The sequence below is a fragment of the Coregonus lavaretus genome (assembly GCF_964263955.1).
Source record: "Coregonus lavaretus genome assembly, chromosome: 11".
Lineage (NCBI taxonomy): Eukaryota > Metazoa > Chordata > Actinopteri > Salmoniformes > Salmonidae > Coregonus > Coregonus lavaretus.
In genome coordinates this window covers 59,269,852-59,287,500 of record NC_139998.1, presented here as the reverse complement: position 1 = coordinate 59,287,500, position 17,649 = coordinate 59,269,852, and the positions used below count along the sequence as shown (strand labels likewise).

General features: G+C 43.6%; 1 protein-coding gene across 3 annotated transcripts in view; it reads left to right on the top strand.

The window, feature by feature from the left end:
• The window catches only part of nme7 (NME/NM23 family member 7), a 133,811-nt gene that overhangs the window by 4,706 nt on the left and 111,456 nt on the right, over positions 1 to 17,649 (top strand). For all 3 annotated transcript variants that reach the window (XM_084172012.1, XM_084172011.1, XM_084172010.1), the window contains 2 exons: positions 11,063 to 11,164; positions 13,490 to 13,656. In XM_084172012.1, the coding sequence (XP_084028138.1) occupies positions 11,162 to 11,164; positions 13,490 to 13,656 (170 nt within the window). In that variant the 5' untranslated portion in view covers positions 11,063 to 11,161. The remainder of the gene's footprint in view (positions 1 to 11,062; positions 11,165 to 13,489; positions 13,657 to 17,649) is intronic.

Below are 17,649 nucleotides of genomic sequence, written 5' to 3'. Positions count from 1 at the left end.
GACCAAATTATGAAAGACAAACGTTTTAATTTTGAATTCCGTAAAGTGAGTGTGGAAGAGGTGAAAAAATTATTGTTGTCTATCAACAATGACAAGCCACCGGGGTCTGACAACTTGGATGGAAAATTACTGAGGATAATAGCGGACGATATTGCCACTCCTATTTGCCTTATTTTCAATTTAAGCCTAATAGAAAGTGTGTGCCCTCAGGCCTGGAGGGAAGCAAAAGTCTTTCCGCTAACTAAGCACCCTTTACTGGCTCAAATAGCCGACCAATCAGCCTGTTACCAACCCTTAGTAAACTGTTGGAAAAAATGGTGTTTGACCAGATACAATGCTATTTTATAGTAAACAAAATGGCAAACTCAGCTCCATCATTCATTGAATCAGATGGCTCATTCAGACAACAAATTCAGACAACAAATCAGACAACAAACTTTCAGCATGCTTATAGAGAAGGACATTCAACAAGCACAGCGCTTACACAAATGACTGATGATTGGCTGAGAGAAATTGATGATAAATAGATTGTGGGGGCTGTTTTGTTAGACTTCAGTGCGGCTTTTGACATTATCGATCATAGTCTGCTGCTGGAAAAACGTATGTGTTATTGCTTTACTCCACCTGCTATAATGTGGATAAAGAGTTACCTGTCTAACAGAACACAGAGGGTGTTCTTTAATGGAAGCCTCTCCAACAAAATAAAAAAAAAGTGGTTGTCCCACTGGCTATCATAAGTTGAATGCACCAATTTGTAAGTTGCTCTGGATAAGAGCGTCTGCTAAATGATGTAAATGAATTCCACAGGGCAGCTGTCTAGGCCCATTACTTTTTTCAATCTTTACTAACGACATGCCACTGGCTTTGAGTAAAGCCAGAGTGTCTATGTATGCGGATGACTCAACACTATACACGTCAGCTACTACAGCGACTGAAATGACTGCAGCACTTAACAAAGAGTTGCAGTTAGTTTCAGAGTGGGTGGCAAGGAATAAGTTAGTCTTAAATATTTCTAAAACTAAAAACATTGTATTTGGAACAAATCATTCACTAAACTCCAAACCTCAATTAAATCTTGTAATAAATAATGTGGAGATTGACCAAGTTGAGGTGACTAAACTGCTTGGAGTAACCCTGGATTGTAAACTGTCATGGTCAAAACATGTTGATACAACAGTAGCTAAGATGGGGAGAAGTCTGTCCATAATAAAGCGCTGCTCTGCCTTCTTAACAGCACAATCAACAAGGCAGGTCCTACAGGCTCTAGTTTTGTCGCACCTGGACTACTGTTCAGTCGTGTGGTCAGGTGCCACAAAGAGAGACTTAGGAAAATTGCAATTGGCTCAAAACAGGGCAGCAAGGCTGGCCTTTGGATGTACACAGAGAGCAAACATTAATAATATGCATGTCAATCTCTCCTGGCTCAAAGTGGAGGAGAGATTGACTTCATCACTGCTTGTGTTTGTGAGAGGTATTGACATGTTGAAATCACCGAGCTGTCTGTTTGAACTACTGGCACACAGCTCGGACACCCATGCATACCCCACAAGACATGCCACCAGAGGTCTCTTCACAGTCCCCAAGTCCAGAACAGACTATGGGAGGCGCACAGTACTACATAGAGCCATGACTACATGGAACTCTATTCCACATCAAGTAACTGATGCAAGCAGTAGAATCAGATTTAAAAAACAGATACAAATACACCTTATGGAACAGCAGGGACTGTGAAGCAACACAAACACAGACACAGACACATGCATACACACACACGATAACATACGCACTATACACACACTTACACATGGATTTTGTGTTGTAGTGGAGTAGGGGCCTGAGGGCACACACTTAGTGTGCTGTGAAATCTGTTATGAATGTATTGTAATGTTAGTATGAGTGCTGATCCAGGGTCAGTTTTGCCTTTTTTGGATCATAATGAATAAGACAGGGGGACTAGATACTCAGATCAGCGCTCTGAGGCTCTTTGGGAATATGGACCAGTACCATTTTCTAAGCAGGTTTAAGCCCTTTAGCTCCACAACCACGGTATAAGCTGCATTCTGTATTGACTGTGTAACAATCTCTTCTTACCTAGTCTATCGTTCACTGTACGTGATTCATTTCGTGAGGAATATTGATCTGCCTTAGTTTAGTGCAGGCAGCAGCAGGGTATGTTTCCAATGATAGCAATGTTGGACAGCAGGTGTCTGAGAAACTATGGCAGATCGTTCTCTTCCCAGAGCTGGCTGAAACGAAAGCCCTGCTCTGCTCTGTGTGGCTGGAGACCCACATGGATCTAGTTATCAGAACTTGGCCTGGCTAGCACAGGTGTTAGTTTAGGCTGGGTGTACACTACACTACTTTCAAAATCCTAACATTGTTCAGCCTCTCACATTCAACTTTCCTGTAGTTTTTTGTCTTGCCAACGTAGTGGTGCGTATACTAAATTATGTGGCAGAGACGGACGGACGGACGGGGTCACACACTACAAGATTCTTAATAATAATAATAATAATAATATGCCATTTAGCAGACGCTTTTATCCAAAGCGACTTACAGTCATGTGCGCATACATTTTTACGTATGGGTGGTCCCGGGGATCGAACCCACTACCCTGGCGTTACAAGCGCCGTGCTCTACCAGCTGAGCTACAGAGGACCTCAACTTGGTCGTGAGGATTCTCCGTACCACCACGCCGTCTCGCCAAAACAATGACGTGATTAGATTGTTAACGTAGCTACAATGAGCTGTGGCAAAAAGCAGCCTCATAAAAAGTTTTCAGTCAGACATTGACGCTTGCCATATAGAGTTGAAATATCTAGCCAACATTTTGAATTGAATAACATTGCTTGTGAAATTCTGCTTGTGAAATTCTGCTTGTGAAATTCAGAGCTGTAACGATTTGACACTTTGGTTAAAGTCATGGCTCCGGCTCGAGAGTCTACAAATCAAACGTTTGAACATATTGGGATGTCTGGGACTGCTCAAAACAGGATCAGTAGCCCTCAGATTGCATCTCTGGCCCGCTCACATTAAACGAGCGTCAGTGACATCCGCATGCCCCAAGTATGCAACGACATGGGGCTTTAGAGGCAATGGCAGTGTCTTAAATGGTACCCTATTCACTATATAGTGCACTGCTTTTGACCAGGGCCTATAGAGTTCTGGTCAACAGTAGTGCACTATATATGGTGCAGGGTGAAATTTCAGACACAGCCAGTGATTGATTCAATTTGTAGAGGGCACACTCTGGCCTAGTGCAAAATCATCAACTCTGTAAAATTGGTGTTAGTGATTGACCCAGTGTTAAATCAATACACATTGACAACAGCTCTAGTTATGAGTCAGTGATGATTCACTACTTAGCCGATACAGTGTTTGGCTATGTGTTTTAATGTAGAAGGCACTCTTACCCAATCAGGAGGAGTTAGCTGACTCATTTACCTAATCAGAAGAAGTTAGCTGACACATTTACCCAATCAGGAGGAGTTAGCTGACTCATTTACTCAATCAGGAGGAGTTAGCTGACTCATTTACTCAATCAGGAGGAGTTAGCTGACTCATTTACCCAATCAGGAGGAGTTAGCTGACTCATTTACCCAATCAGGAGGAGTTAGCTGACTCATTTACTCAATCAGGAGGAGTTAGCTGACTCATTTACCCAATCAGGAGGCGTTAGCTGACTCATTTAACCAATCAGGAGGAGTTAGCTGACTCATTTACTCAATCAGGAGGAGTTAGCTGACTCATTTAACCAATCAGGAGGAGTTAGCTGACTCATTTACTCAATCAGGAGGAGTTAGCTGACTCATTTACTCAATCAGGAGGAGTTAGCTGACTCATTTAACCAATCAGGAGGAGTTAGCTGACTCATTTACTCAATCAGGAGGAGTTAGCTGACTCATTTACCCAATCAGGAGGCGTTAGCTGACTCATTTACTCAATCAGGAGGAGTTAGCTGACTCATTTACTCAATCAGGAGGAGTTAGCTGACTCATTTACTCAATCAGGAGGAGTTAGCTGACTCATTTAACCAATCAGGAGGAGTTAGCTGACTCATTTACTCAATCAGGAGGAGTTAGCTGACTCATTTACCCAATCAGGAGGCGTTAGCTGACTCATTTACTCAATCAGGAGGAGTTAGCTGACTCATTTACTCAATCAGGAGGAGTTAGCTGACTCATTTACTCAATCAGGAGGAGTTAGCTGACTCATTTACTCAATCAGGAGGAGTTAGCTGACTCATTTACTCAATCAGGAGGAGTTAGCTGACTCATTTACTCAATCAGGAGGAGTTAGCTGACTCATTTACTCAATCAGGAGGAGTTAGCTGACTCATTTACTCAATCAGAAGAAGCTAGCTGACTCATTTACCTAATAAGAAAAAGCTAGCTGACTCATTTACTCAATCAGGAGGAGTTAGCTGACTCATTTACTCAATCAGGAGGAGTTAGCTGACTCATTTAACCAATCAGGAGGAGTTAGCTGACTCATTTACTCAATCAGGAGGAGTTAGCTGACTCATTTAACCAATCAGGAGGAGTTAGCTGACTCATTTACTCAATCAGGAGGAGTTAGCTGACTCATTTAACCAATCAGGAGGAGTTAGCTTACATTTACATTTACATCATTTAGCAGACGCTCTTATCCAGAGCGACATACAAATTGGTGCATTCAACTTTTTTGGGGGGGGTGGGGGAAGAAGGATTACTTTATACTATTCCAGGTATTCCTTAAAGAGGTAGGGTTTCAAGTGTCTCCGGAAGGTGGTCAGTGACTCCGCTGTCCTGGCGTCGTGGGGGAGCTTGTTCCACCATTGGGGTGCCAGAGCAGCGAATAGCTTTGACTGGGCTGAGCGGGAACTGTGCTTCCGTAGAGGTAGGGGAGCTAGCAGGCCAGAGGTGAATGAACGTAGTGCCCTCGTTTGGGTGTAGGGTCTGATCAGAACCTGAAGGTATGGAGGTGCCGTTCCCCTCACAGCTCCGTAGGCAAGCACCATGGTCTTGTAGTAGATGCGAGCCTCAACTGGAAGCCAGTGGAGTGTGCGGAGGAGCGGGGTGACGTGAGAGAACATGGGAAGGTTGAACACCAGACGGGCTGCGGCATTCTGGATTTGTTGTAGGGGTTTAATGGCACAGGCAGGGAGCCCAGCCAACAGCGAGTTGCAGTAATCCAGACGGGAGATGACAAGTGCCTGGATTAGGACCTGTGCCGCTTTCTGTGTAAGGTAGGGTCGTACTCTGCGAATGTTGTAGAGCATGAACCTGCAGGATCGGGTCACCGCTTTGATGTTAGCGGAGAATGACAGGGTGTTGTCCAGGGTCACGCCAAGGTTCTTTGCACTCTGGGAGGAGGACACAATGGAGTTGTCAACCGTGATGGCGAGATCATGGAGCGGGCAGTCCTTCCCCGGGAGGAAGAGCAGCTCCGTCTTGCTGAGGTTCAGCTTGAGGTGGTGATCCGACATCCACACTAATATGTCTGCCAGACATGCAGAGATGCAATTCGCCACCTGGTTATCAGAAGGGGGAAAGGAGAAAATGTATTGTGTGTCGTCTGCGTAGCAATGATAGGAGAGACCATGTGAGGATATGACAGAGCCAAGTGACTTGGTGTATAGAGAGAATAGGAGAGGGCCTAGAACTGAGCCCTGGGGGACACCAGTGGTGAGAGCACGTGGTGCGGAGACAGATTCTCGCCACGCCACCTGGTAGGAGCGACCTGTCAGGTAGGACGCAATCCAAGAGTGAGCAGCGCCGGAGATGCCCAACTCGGAGAGGGTGGAGAGGAGGATCTGATGGTTCACAGTATCAAAGGCAGCGGATAGGTCTAGAAGGATAAGAGCAGAGGAGAGAGAGTTAGCTTTAGCAGTGCAGAGAGCCTCCGTGACACAGAGAAGAGCAGTCTCAGTTGAATGACCAGTCTTGAAACTTGACTGGTTTGGATCAAGAAGGTCATTCTGAGAGAGATAGCAGGAGAGTTGGCTAGAGACGGCAAGCTCAAGAGTTTTGGAGAAAAAAGAAAGAAGGGATACTGGTCTGTAGTTGTTGACATCGGAGGGATCGAGTGTAGGTTTTTTGAGGAGGGGTGCAACTCTCGCTCTCTTGAAGACGGAAGGGACATGGCCAGCGGTCAAGGATGAGTTGATGAGCGAGGTGAGGTAAGGGAGAAGGTCTCCGGAAATGGTCTGGAGAAGAGAGGAGGGGATAGGGTCAAGCGGGCAGGTTGTTGGGCGGCCGGCCGTCACAAGTCGCCAAATTTCATCTGGAGAGAGAGGGGAGAAAGAAGTCAAAGCATAGGGTAGGGCAGTGTGAGCAGGACCAGCAGTGTCATTTGACTTAATAAATGAGGATCGGATGTCGTCAACCTTCTTTTCAAAATGGTTGACGAAGTCATCCACAGAGAGGGAGGGGGAGGAGGAGGATTCAGCAGGGAGGAGAAGGTGGCAAAGAGCTTCCTAGGGTTAGAGGCAGAGGCTTGAAATTTAGAGTGGTAGAAAGTGGCTTTCGCAGCGGAAACAGAGGAAGAGAATGTAGAGAGGAGGGAGTGAAAAGATGACGGGTCCGCAGGGAGTCTAGTTTTCCTCCATTTCTGCTCGGCTGCCCGGAGTCCTCTTCTGTGAGCTCGCAATGAGTCGTCAAGCCACGGAGCAGGAGGCTGACTCATATACCCAATCAGGAGGAGTTAGCTGACTCATTTACCCAATCAGGAGGAGTTAGCTGACTCATTTACCCAATCAGGAGGAGTTAGCTGACTCATTTACCCAATCAGGAGGAGTTAGCTGACTCATTTACCCAATCAGGAGGAGTTAGCTGACTCATTTACCCAATCAGGAGGAGTTAGCTGACTCATTTAACCAATCAGGAGGAGTTAGCTGACTCATTTAACCAATCAGGAGGAGTTAGCTGACTCATTAACCCAATCAGGAGGAGTTAGCTGACTCATTTAACCAATTGGGAGGAGTTAGCTGACTCATTTAACCAATTGGGAGGAGTTAGCTGACTCATTTACCCAATCAGGAGGAGTTAGCTGACTCATTTAACCAATCAGGAGGAGTTAGCTGACTCATTTAACCAATCAGGAGGAGTTAGCTGACTCATTTAACCAATCAGGAGGAGTTAGCTGACTCATTTACCCAATCAGGAGGAGTTAGCTGACTCATTTAACCAATCAGGAGGAGTTAGCTGACTCATTTACCCAATCAGGAGGAGTTAGCTGACTCATTTTAATTGTATGCCAATGTTTAGCACTTTTACCTATAATTTGTCTTCCTCTGTCAAATCAATCCCAAGGATAGATAGCAGGTTGTTCCTCAGTCAAATCAATTCCATGGATACATAGCTTCTTGTTCCTCGGTCAAATCAGCTCCAAGGATAGATAGCTGGTTGTTCCTCGGTTAAATCAATCCCAAGGATAGATAGCAGGTTGTTCCTCGGTCAAATCAATCCCAAGGATAGATAGCTGGTTGTCCCTCGGTCAAATCAATCCCAAGGATAGATAGCTGGTTGTCCCTCGGTCAAATCAATCCCAAGGATAAATAGCTGTTTTTTCCTCTGGCAAATCAATCCCAATATAGATAGCTGGTTGTCCTTGGGTCAACTCTACCCCTCTTTGTACTGTCTGATACTTGATCTACCTAATGTCTACAAGCTGTCCACAATTTCCAGCATGAAATAGATCAAATATCACCTAAAAACTTCATTTTCAACCTTGTTAAATGCCATACCTCAGCAGCTTCCGAATGCAGGGGTTGATATTACGTTGGTACCTCGGTGACTTCTTTGTATTCTAGCAGAGTCACTTGATCATGGTTATTTGCTTATCTGTGCCTAAATAATATAATTAAAGTTTCTGGAATAATCTACTTTGGAAGGTTTAATGACAGACAGTATGGCCTCTAGACTGTGTGTTTGTATAGAGAGCTTTTATTGTCAGCTCTGTCGCCGCTATGCTGATGATGGCAGGGTAAAAATAGCCTCCCCAGCTCTGTTTGTCCTCAAGTCAAAGGCGAGACTAACGAAGGGCAGTGTGGAGTCAATGATGGCTAAGCATTTAGTGTACTTCAGACTTTAAAGTGGACCATCTTGAATAATTTAACATGGTCATGATAGCCTGAAGAAATATAAATGGAGGCCTAATGGATTAATGAGCTATAAGGTCAATTCAGTTAGTGTTCTGTAGTGTACCCCTCAGTGTCTTGTCTCAGTGTCGAATACATTTGTACTCGGTCTCGGGCAGTGAGGACTCGTAATTTCTTCCCGAGACCTGCAGAGTAAAAAAACTCATAATTATCAGCTTCCATTCAGTAAGCGCATAAAACCGCTTCGCCAGGCCAAATATATACACAACTCTCTTTAAACATTAATACAGTATCTTAACAGCCTTAATATCTATTATAGACATGTTTGCGCAGTGGCAAACCTATAGGCCTTCAGTGTGTGACAGGTTTGTGTTATTATATATATTTTTTATATATTTGTTGGGTATTTTACCCCCTTTTTCTCCCCGATTATGATCTTGTCTCATCGCTGCAACTCCCCAACGGGCTCGGGAGAGGCTAAGGTCCTCTGAAACATGACCCACCGAACCGCGCTTCCTAACACCCGCCCGGTTAACCCGGAAGCCAGCTGCACCAATGTGTAGGAGGAAACACTGTTCAACTGACAACCGAAGTCAGCCTGCAGGTGCCCGGCCCGCCACAAGGAGTCGCTAGAGCGCGATGAGCCAAATAAAGCCCCCTCATTTGTGTCTGGAAGTAGCTAGCTAGCAAGCTAGCCAACTTTACCAAGTTAGCTTGGGTGCTTGGTTGGGACAAGCATGCATTGGCAGGCAAGCTGCAGACGGACAAGGAGGCTACAATTCTCCATCGTTTATTAGGGCAAGTTTGATGGCCAACTAGCTGAAAAAGTTTGAGAGAGTTTATCTAATGTTCCTTCATTAGATTTTAGCTCCTCTTGCTCTGGCTAGCATTAGTTGTTGATCTTGTTGTTGATGTGCATAACTGAGGGAGAGAGAGCCTACCTTTTCATGGTTGTTTGATCAATAGGACTATAAAGTTCCCAAATGTAAGAGGACTCCCGTGATGTTTACATATTTGCAGAAATCCATTCAGGTGTATTTTGTGGCTTTCGACGAATACGTTCTAATGATCTAAAGTCGCGCTGTTGCAACTGCCTGTAAACACACAGTCCAGTTCAAAGTGAATGATGGCAGGTCCGTGTGGCAAATGGCTTGTTTGTATGAAAGCCTACTGTAGCTCTGATTGGCTACGGTGCACCGGTCTGTGTAGACTCCGGTCCTGGACAAGACAGATGTTTTTATTCGGTTTTATTTACTGCAGTGTCTATTAATTGTCCAAATGCATAGCCGCTTTCCCACTCTATATTTCTATAGAATTTTCACAAATGCCTTAGTATACGTAATTCACAAACATTCTAAGAATTTATGAAAATGTGAAAATGACCATATCTAAGTGGTCGCTTGTCAGAAAATGTTTAAAAAGTGTCATATTCTTCCTGGGGGTGAATATGAACAGATTTGAATAAGATTTCATGTTGCTAAAATGCTGTCAGTTCCACTTTAAATGGAACAATGTGTCACTCACATAAGTTATTTTCAAAAGAGATGGCTAACAACAGCAAGCTGCAATAAAAAACACAGTTTCACTCACCAGATGATGATAATTTGAAACTTAACTTCTTGTTGAAAGTTATTCTTCAAAAGGGAGAAGCTAAAAAACATCCTCTTTGATTACATTTGCTGCAGCCGCTGCAAACTAGCCGACAACCAAAGCTAGCTAGCTAGACCGCGGGAAAACTACTGCTCACTATTGCGCAGTGACCTGTAGCTCAGCTGGTAGAGCACGGCGCTTGTAACGCCAAGGTAGTGGGTTCGATCCCCGGGACCACCCATACACAAGAAAAATGTATGCACGCATGACTGTAAGTCGCTTTGGATAAAAGCGTCTGCTAAATGGCATATTATATTATTATTATTTATATTATTACCTGTTGGCCTTCAAGAAGGCAGAAGTTTCCATACGTTTTTTTAAAAACAGTCCCACCCATTAAGTCAAAATGTGATTGGTTGATTCCACTGTCACTCCAAAATGTTGCCCTAATACAGTTGAATGGCAGATGCCTTTATCTAGCTTCTGATGGCCTAGCCAATGGCTGACTTAGCTAGCTAGCTAGATGTATCTCCCCAGAGACCAGCAAAGAAAAACCCTGATTGGATATTTTTTTCCTCTTCAGTGTTAACCCTTTCCAACAAAAATGGACGAGATTAAATCAGAACATCATTGAAAATAATAATATAATTGTCATTATAATAATAATTATTTTATCAATCCTTAGCCCTTCTCTGAAGGCGTAGAAGGCCCATTGTTCCCCACTGTGTTTGGGTTAGTAAGTGGTGAGTGGCTCTGTTTTCCCCCAGCATGCATTTTTTCACTATTCTGAATGTCTAAAGACTCTAAATGTTGTTGTGAAATATGAACTCAGAAATACTGGACATTTTCAACTTTTATTATGGTGGTGATTTGACAAAAGTACAATCATGGTCTTGAATTGGACTCACATTTGGTCTCGGTCTTGTCTTGGCCCCCTTGTCTCGGTCTCGACTCGGTTTGGCCCCCCTCCGGTCTTTACTCTGACTCCATTTGCTCCGGTCTCGGTCTCGACTCGGTTTGGCCCCCTCCGGTCTTTACTCTGACTCCATTTGCTCCGGTCTCGGTCTCGACTCGGTTTGGCCCCCTCCGGTCTCGGTCTCGACTCGGTTTGGCCCCCTCCGGTCTTTACTCTGACTCCATTTGCTCCGGTCTTGGTCTTGAATTGGTCTTGCTTTAGGTGGTCTCGAACACATTTTTATTTTTTACTTATCTATTTTTGACTTAACATTATTGGTAAGCATTTCACTGTAAAGTCTACACCTGTTGTATTCGGCGCATGTGGCAAATAAAATTTGATTTGAATTGATTTACACCCTTGTAACCTGCACCCTTAACCTGTGTTAGGTCACTGTCATGACATCCCTCTGCTTCCCGCTGTTGTCCTGTCTTTAGGAGGAGCGTTTTGCCTTCCTGGCAGAGTGGTATGACCCCAGTGCTGCTCTACTGCGCCGTTACCAGCTGCTGTTCTACCCCAAAGATGGCTCTGTGGAGATGGTAAGATAGCTAGGTAATGGCACGGCCCCGTGGTGTAGGCAGTGTGGGGAAGATGCTGATACCAGAGGATGTTTTGAGGACCAAAAGTGTCTTTAGATCTATTTCTACTCGCCCTTTTCAATCTTACATATTGTCCTCTGTCTGAGCTTCAGGCTTGTACGATGTAGGATCTGTGTCTTGCAAAGCCTACCCTGAAGTTACTTAAAATATACTGAACAAAAATATAAACGCAACATGTAAAGTGATGATCCCCTGTTTCATGACCTGATATAAAAGATCCCAGAAATGTTCCATATGCACAAAAAACATATTTATCTCATATTTTTTTCACAATTGTGTTTACATCCCTGTTAGTGAGCATTTCTCCTTTGCCAGGATAATCCATCCACCAAACAGGTGTGGCATATCAAGAAGATGATTAAACAGCATGATCATTACACAGGTGCACCTTGTGCTGGGGACAATAAAAGTCCACTCTAAAATGTGCAGTTTTGTCACATAACACAATGCCACAGATGTCTCAAGTTTTGCAGGAATGTCCACCAGAGCTCTTGCCAGAGAATGTAATGTTAATTTCTCTACCATAATCCACCTCCAACGTCATTTTAGAGAATTTGGCAGTACGTCCACCCGGCCTCACAACCGCAGACCACGTGTAACCACGCCAGTCCAGGACCTCCACATCTGGCTTCTTTACCTGCGGGATCATCTTTAACCAGCCACCTGGACAGTTGATGAAATTGAGGAGTATTTCTGTCTGTAATTACAGCCCTTTTGTGGGAAAAACTCATTCTGATTGGCTGGGCCTGGCTCCCCAGTGGGTGGGCCTATGCCATCCCAGACCCACCCATGGCTCCGCCCCTGCCCAGTCATGTGAAATCCATAGATTAGGGCCTAATGAATTTATTTCAATTGACTGATTTTCTTATATGAACTCAGTAAAATCGTGGAAGATGTTGCGTTTTAAATTTTTGTTCAGTATACATGAAAGTGAATAGTAGCCTTTTTTTCTGGCAATGTGCCAGGGTCCAGGGAACCAAACCAGGGTATCACATCCACACGCCCTGACGTTGTCCCTTCAACATCAGTGTTGCAACATGTAAACGCCCTGACGTTGACCCTTCAACATCAGTGTTGCAACATGTAAACGCCCTGACGTTGACCCTTCACTATCAGTGTTGCAACATGTAAACGCCCTGACGTTGACCCTTCACTATCAGTGTTGCAACATGTAAACGCCCTGACGTTGACCCTTCAACATCAGTGTTGCAACATGTAAACGCCCTGACGTTGACCCTTCACTATCAGTGTTGCAACATGTACCATGCAAAGTGCATTTCAGTTTAATGTTTAACTACTTTGTTTACAAATCATATCCCCATTTTGATAGATTCCTCTGAGAAAAATAGTGGCTCAATAATGTCTAGAATAGAGCCCCTCATAATACCCATAAAACCTAGCGGTCAAACAGGGAAATGGTTCCAATCGTATTTCCACCATTCATTATTCCCATAGGGAATTTTAGAAACATTTAAAATAAGGGCTGTGTTTCGTGTAGGCTTACCGTGGCGTGAAGTTTTGATAACCTTGTAAATCTCTCTCCGACAAGGTGACTTTTATTTATATATTCGGCTCCATTTCCTCTCAGATTCGAAAATGCTAATTAGCATCAAAGTAGACATCATGCAAGGCTACAAATCCCTGCAAGCTCCTGCACGTCATCTATAGCAGACACCTTTGCTAACAAGTATTGTGTCAATTTAAAACTTGCACAAGACGGTTCACAGAATTGTCAATTATAGAAATGTTGCCAATTTATTCATTACTAAATTTAGCTAACATTAGATCGTTAATCCAGAGATTCTTACCTTTGCCTCGAATTCAGCAGTCTCGTTCAGATCATCATGGCATTTGTAGTTCTTTATGATAGCCACATTAGCAGTTAATTAGCATTTCAGTTTTGGGGGTATATACAGGCAGATATAAATTGATAAAAGTCACCTTGTCTTAGAGAGATTTACACGGTTATCAAAACGTCACCCCAGGGTAAGCCTACACAAAACACAGCCCTTATTTTAAATGTTTCTAAAATCCCCTATTGGAAAAATGAATGGTGTTAAAATGATTGGAACCATTTCCTTGTTTGACCGCTAGGTTTTAAGGATATTATGACTCATACTCTATTGAAGAAACTATCAGCTCATGTCTATCTGCATAAAACAAGTCATCTGTTTTTTTCCTCAGTGAATACTCAGGCTTGAAATGCTCAGGTCTTTTGTTACTTTATTTGGACCTGCTAGAAATTAGATTTTGTTTTCTTTCCAGTTTGATGTGAAGAACCAGCGTACCTTCCTGAGGCGGACCAAATACGATGAGCTTCACCAGGAGGACCTGTTTGTTGGAAACCGTGTGAACGTGTTCTCCCGTCAACTCGACCTGATTGGATATGGAGACCAGTACACAGGAAACAAGCTCGGCAGCAAGAAAGAGAGGTAATATGTACAGCGCCTTGCAAAAGTATTCATCCCCCTTGGCGTTTTTCCTATTTAGTTCCGTTACAACCTGTAATTTAAATGGATTTTGATTTGGATTTCATGTAATGGACATACACAAAATAGTCCAAATTGGTGAAGTGAAATGAAAAAAATTACTTGTTTCAAAAAATTCTAAAAAATAAATAACGGAGAAGTGGTGCGTGCATATGTATTCACCCCCTTTGCTATGAAGCCCCTAAATAAGATCTGGTGCAACCAATTACCTTCAGAAGTCACATAATTAGTTAAATTAAGTCCACCTGTGTCCAATCTAAGTGTCACATGATCTGTCACATCATCTCAGTGGAGTCATTAAAACTCGTTTTTTAACCACTCCACACATTTCTTGTTAACAAACTATAGTTTTGGCAAGTCGGTTAGGACATCTACTTTGTGCATGACACAAGTAATTTTTCCAACAATTGTTTACAGACAGGTTATTTCACTTATAATTCATTGTATCACAATTCCAGTGGGTCAGAAGTTTACATACACTAAATTGACTGTGCCTTTCAACAGCTTGTAAAATTCCAGAAAATGATGTAATGGCTTTAGAAGCTTCTGTTAGGCTAATTGACATAATTTGAGTCAATTGGAGGTGTACCTGTGGATGTATTTCAAGGCCTACCTTCAAACTCAGTGCCTCTTTGCTTGACATCATGGGAAAATCAAAAGAAATCAGCCAAGACCTCTGAAAAACAATTGTAGACCTCCACAAGTCTGGTTCATCCTTGGGAGCAATTTCCAAACGCCTGAAGGTACCACGTTCATCTGTACAAACAATAGTACGCAAGTATAAACACCATGGGACCACACAGCCGTCATACCGCTCAGGAAGGAGATGCGTTCTGTCTCCTAGAGATGAACGTACTTTGGTGCGAAAAGTGCAAATCAATCCCACAACAACAGCAAAGGACCTTGTGAAGATGCTGGAGGAAACAGGTACAAAAGTATCTATATCCACAGTAAAAGGAGTCCTATATCGACATAACCTGAAAGGCCGCTCAGCAAGGAAGAAGCCACTGCTCCAAAACCGCCATAAAAAAAGCCAGACTACGGTTTGCAACGGTACATGGGGACAAAGATCGTACTTTTTGGACAAATGTACTCTGGTCTGATGAAACAAAAATAGAACTGTTTGGCCATAATGGCCATCGTTATGTTTGGAGGAAAAAGGGGGTCGCTTGCAAGCCGAAGAACACCATCCCAACCGTGAAGCACGGGGGTGGCAGCATAATGTTGTAGGGTTGCTTTGCTGCAGGAGGGACTGGTGCACTTCACAAAATAGATGGCATCATGAGGAAGGGAAATTATGTGGATATATTGAAGCAACATCTCAAGACATCAGTCAGGAAGTTAAAGCTTGCTCACAAATGGGTCTTCCAAATGGACAATGACCCCAAGCATACTTCCAAAGTTGTGGCAAAATGGCTTAAGGACAACAAAGTCAAGGTATTGGAGTGGCCATCACAAAGCACTGACCTCAATCCTATAGAAAGTTTGTGGGCAGAACTGAAAAAGCGTTTTCGAGCAAGGATGCCTACAATCCTGACTCAGTTACACCAGCTCTGTCAGGAGGAATGGGCCAAAAATCACCCAACTTATTGTGGAAGCTTGTGGAAGGCTACCTGAAAACGTTTGACCCAAGTTAAACAATTTAAAGGCAATGCTACCAAATACTAATTGAGTGTATGTAAACTTCTGACCCACTGGGAATGTGATTAAATAAATAAAAGCTGAAATAAATCATTCTCTCTACTATTATTCTGACATTTCACATTCTTAAAATAAAGTGGTGATCCTAACTGACCTAAAACAGGGAATTCTTACTAGGATTATATTTCAGGAATTGTGAAAAACTGAGTTTAAATGTATTTGGCTAAGGTGTATGTAAACTTCCGACTTCAACTGTATACACCTGTTCTGAATGGCCCAGAGTCTGCAACACCACTAAGCAAGTGGCACCACCAAGCAAGCGGCACCATGAAGACCAAGGAGCTCTCCAAACAGGTCAGGGACAAAGTTGTGGAGAAGTACAGATCAGGGTTGGGGTATAAAAAAATATCTGAAACTTTGAATATCACACGGCGCACCAATAAATCCATTATTAAAAAATAGAAAGAAAATGGCACCACAACAAACCTGCCAAGAGAGGGCCGCCCACCAAAACTCACGGACCAGGCAAGGAGGGCATTAATCAGAGAGGCAACAAAGAGACCAAAGATAACCCTGAAGGAGCTGCAAAGCTCCACAGCGGATATTGGAGTATCTGTCCATAGGACCACTTTAAGCCGTACACTCCACAGAGCTGGACTTTACGGAAGAGTGGCCAGAAAAAAGCCATTGCTTAAAGAAAGAAATAAGCAAACACATTTGGTGTTCGCCAAAAGGCATGTGGGAGACTCCCCAAACATATGGAAGAAGGTACTCTGGTCAGATGAGACTAAAATTGAGCTTTTTGGCCATCAAGGAAAACGCTATGTCTGGTGCAAACCCAAACATTTAAATGTCTTGGAATGGTCTAGTCAAAGCCCAGACCTCAATCCAATTGAGAATCTGTGGTATGGCTTAAAGATTGCTGTACACCAGTGGAACCCATCCAACTTGAAGGAGCTGGAGCAGTTTTGCCTTCTAGAATGGGCAAAAATCCCAGTGGCTAGATGTGCCAAGCTTATAGAGACATACCCCAAGAGACTTGCAGCTGTAATTGCTTTAAAAGGTGGCTCTACAAAGTACTGACTTTGGGGGGGGGTGAATAGTTATGCACGCTCAAGTTCTGTTTTGTTGTCTTATTTCTTGTTTGTTTCACACCAAAAAATATTTTGCATCTTTTTTTTTTTTTTTTGTCATTTAGCAGACGCTCTTATCCAGAGTGACTTACAGGAGCAATTAGGGTTAAGTGCCTTGCTCAAGGGCACATCAACAGATTTTTCACCTAGTCAGCTCGGGGATTAGAACCAGCGACCTTTCGGTTACTGGCACAACGCTCTTACCCACTAAACTACCTGCCGCCTGTGGTGGAACAAGCTCCCTCACGACGCCAGGACAGCGGAGTCACTCACCACCTTCCGGAGACATTTGAAACCCCACCTCTTTAAGGAATACCTGGGATAGGATAAAGTAATCCTTCTAACCCCCCCCCCCCCCCCAAATTGTAAAGTGGTTATCCCACTGGCTTTAGGGTGAACGCACCAATTTGTGAGTCGCTCTGGATAAGAGCGTCTGCTAAATGACGTTAATGTGCCCTTGAGCAAGGCACTTAACCCTAATTGCTCCTGTAAGTCGCTCTGGATAAGAGCGTCTGCTAAATGACTAAAATGTAAATGTAATGTAAATGTAGGCATGTTGTGATAAATCAAATGATACAAACCCCCAAAAAATCTATTTTAATTCTAGGTTGTAAGGCAACAAGATAGGAAAAATGCCAAGGGGGGTGAATACTTTCGCAAGCCACTGTAAGTTGCTGTGGTGGTGCAACATCTCCAAAGAACAAGCAGCAATACACTGTTAAAGGCTGGGAATGATCAATGATAGCATGCTGTTTAACATTCCATCTATTCGTATTGTGCTGTTCCACATGCTCTTGATAGATTGACAGACCAGACTACACACTGAGTTGACCTCGCACCTCTGACCTCACGTTTTTACATTTTACATTTTAGTCATTTAGCAGACGCTCTTATCCAGAGGGACTTACAGTTAGTGAGTGCATACATTATTATAAATAAGAAAAATCATACTGGCCCCCCGTGGGAATCGAACCCACAACTCTTGCGTTGCAAACGCCATGCTCTACCAACTGAGCTACATCCCTGCCGGCCATTCCCTCCCATACCCTGGACGAATTGTGCGCCGCCCCATCGGTCTCCCGGTCGCGGCCGGCTACGACAGAGCCTGGATTCGAACCAGGATCTCTAGTGGCACAGCTAGCACTGCGATGCAGTGCCTTAG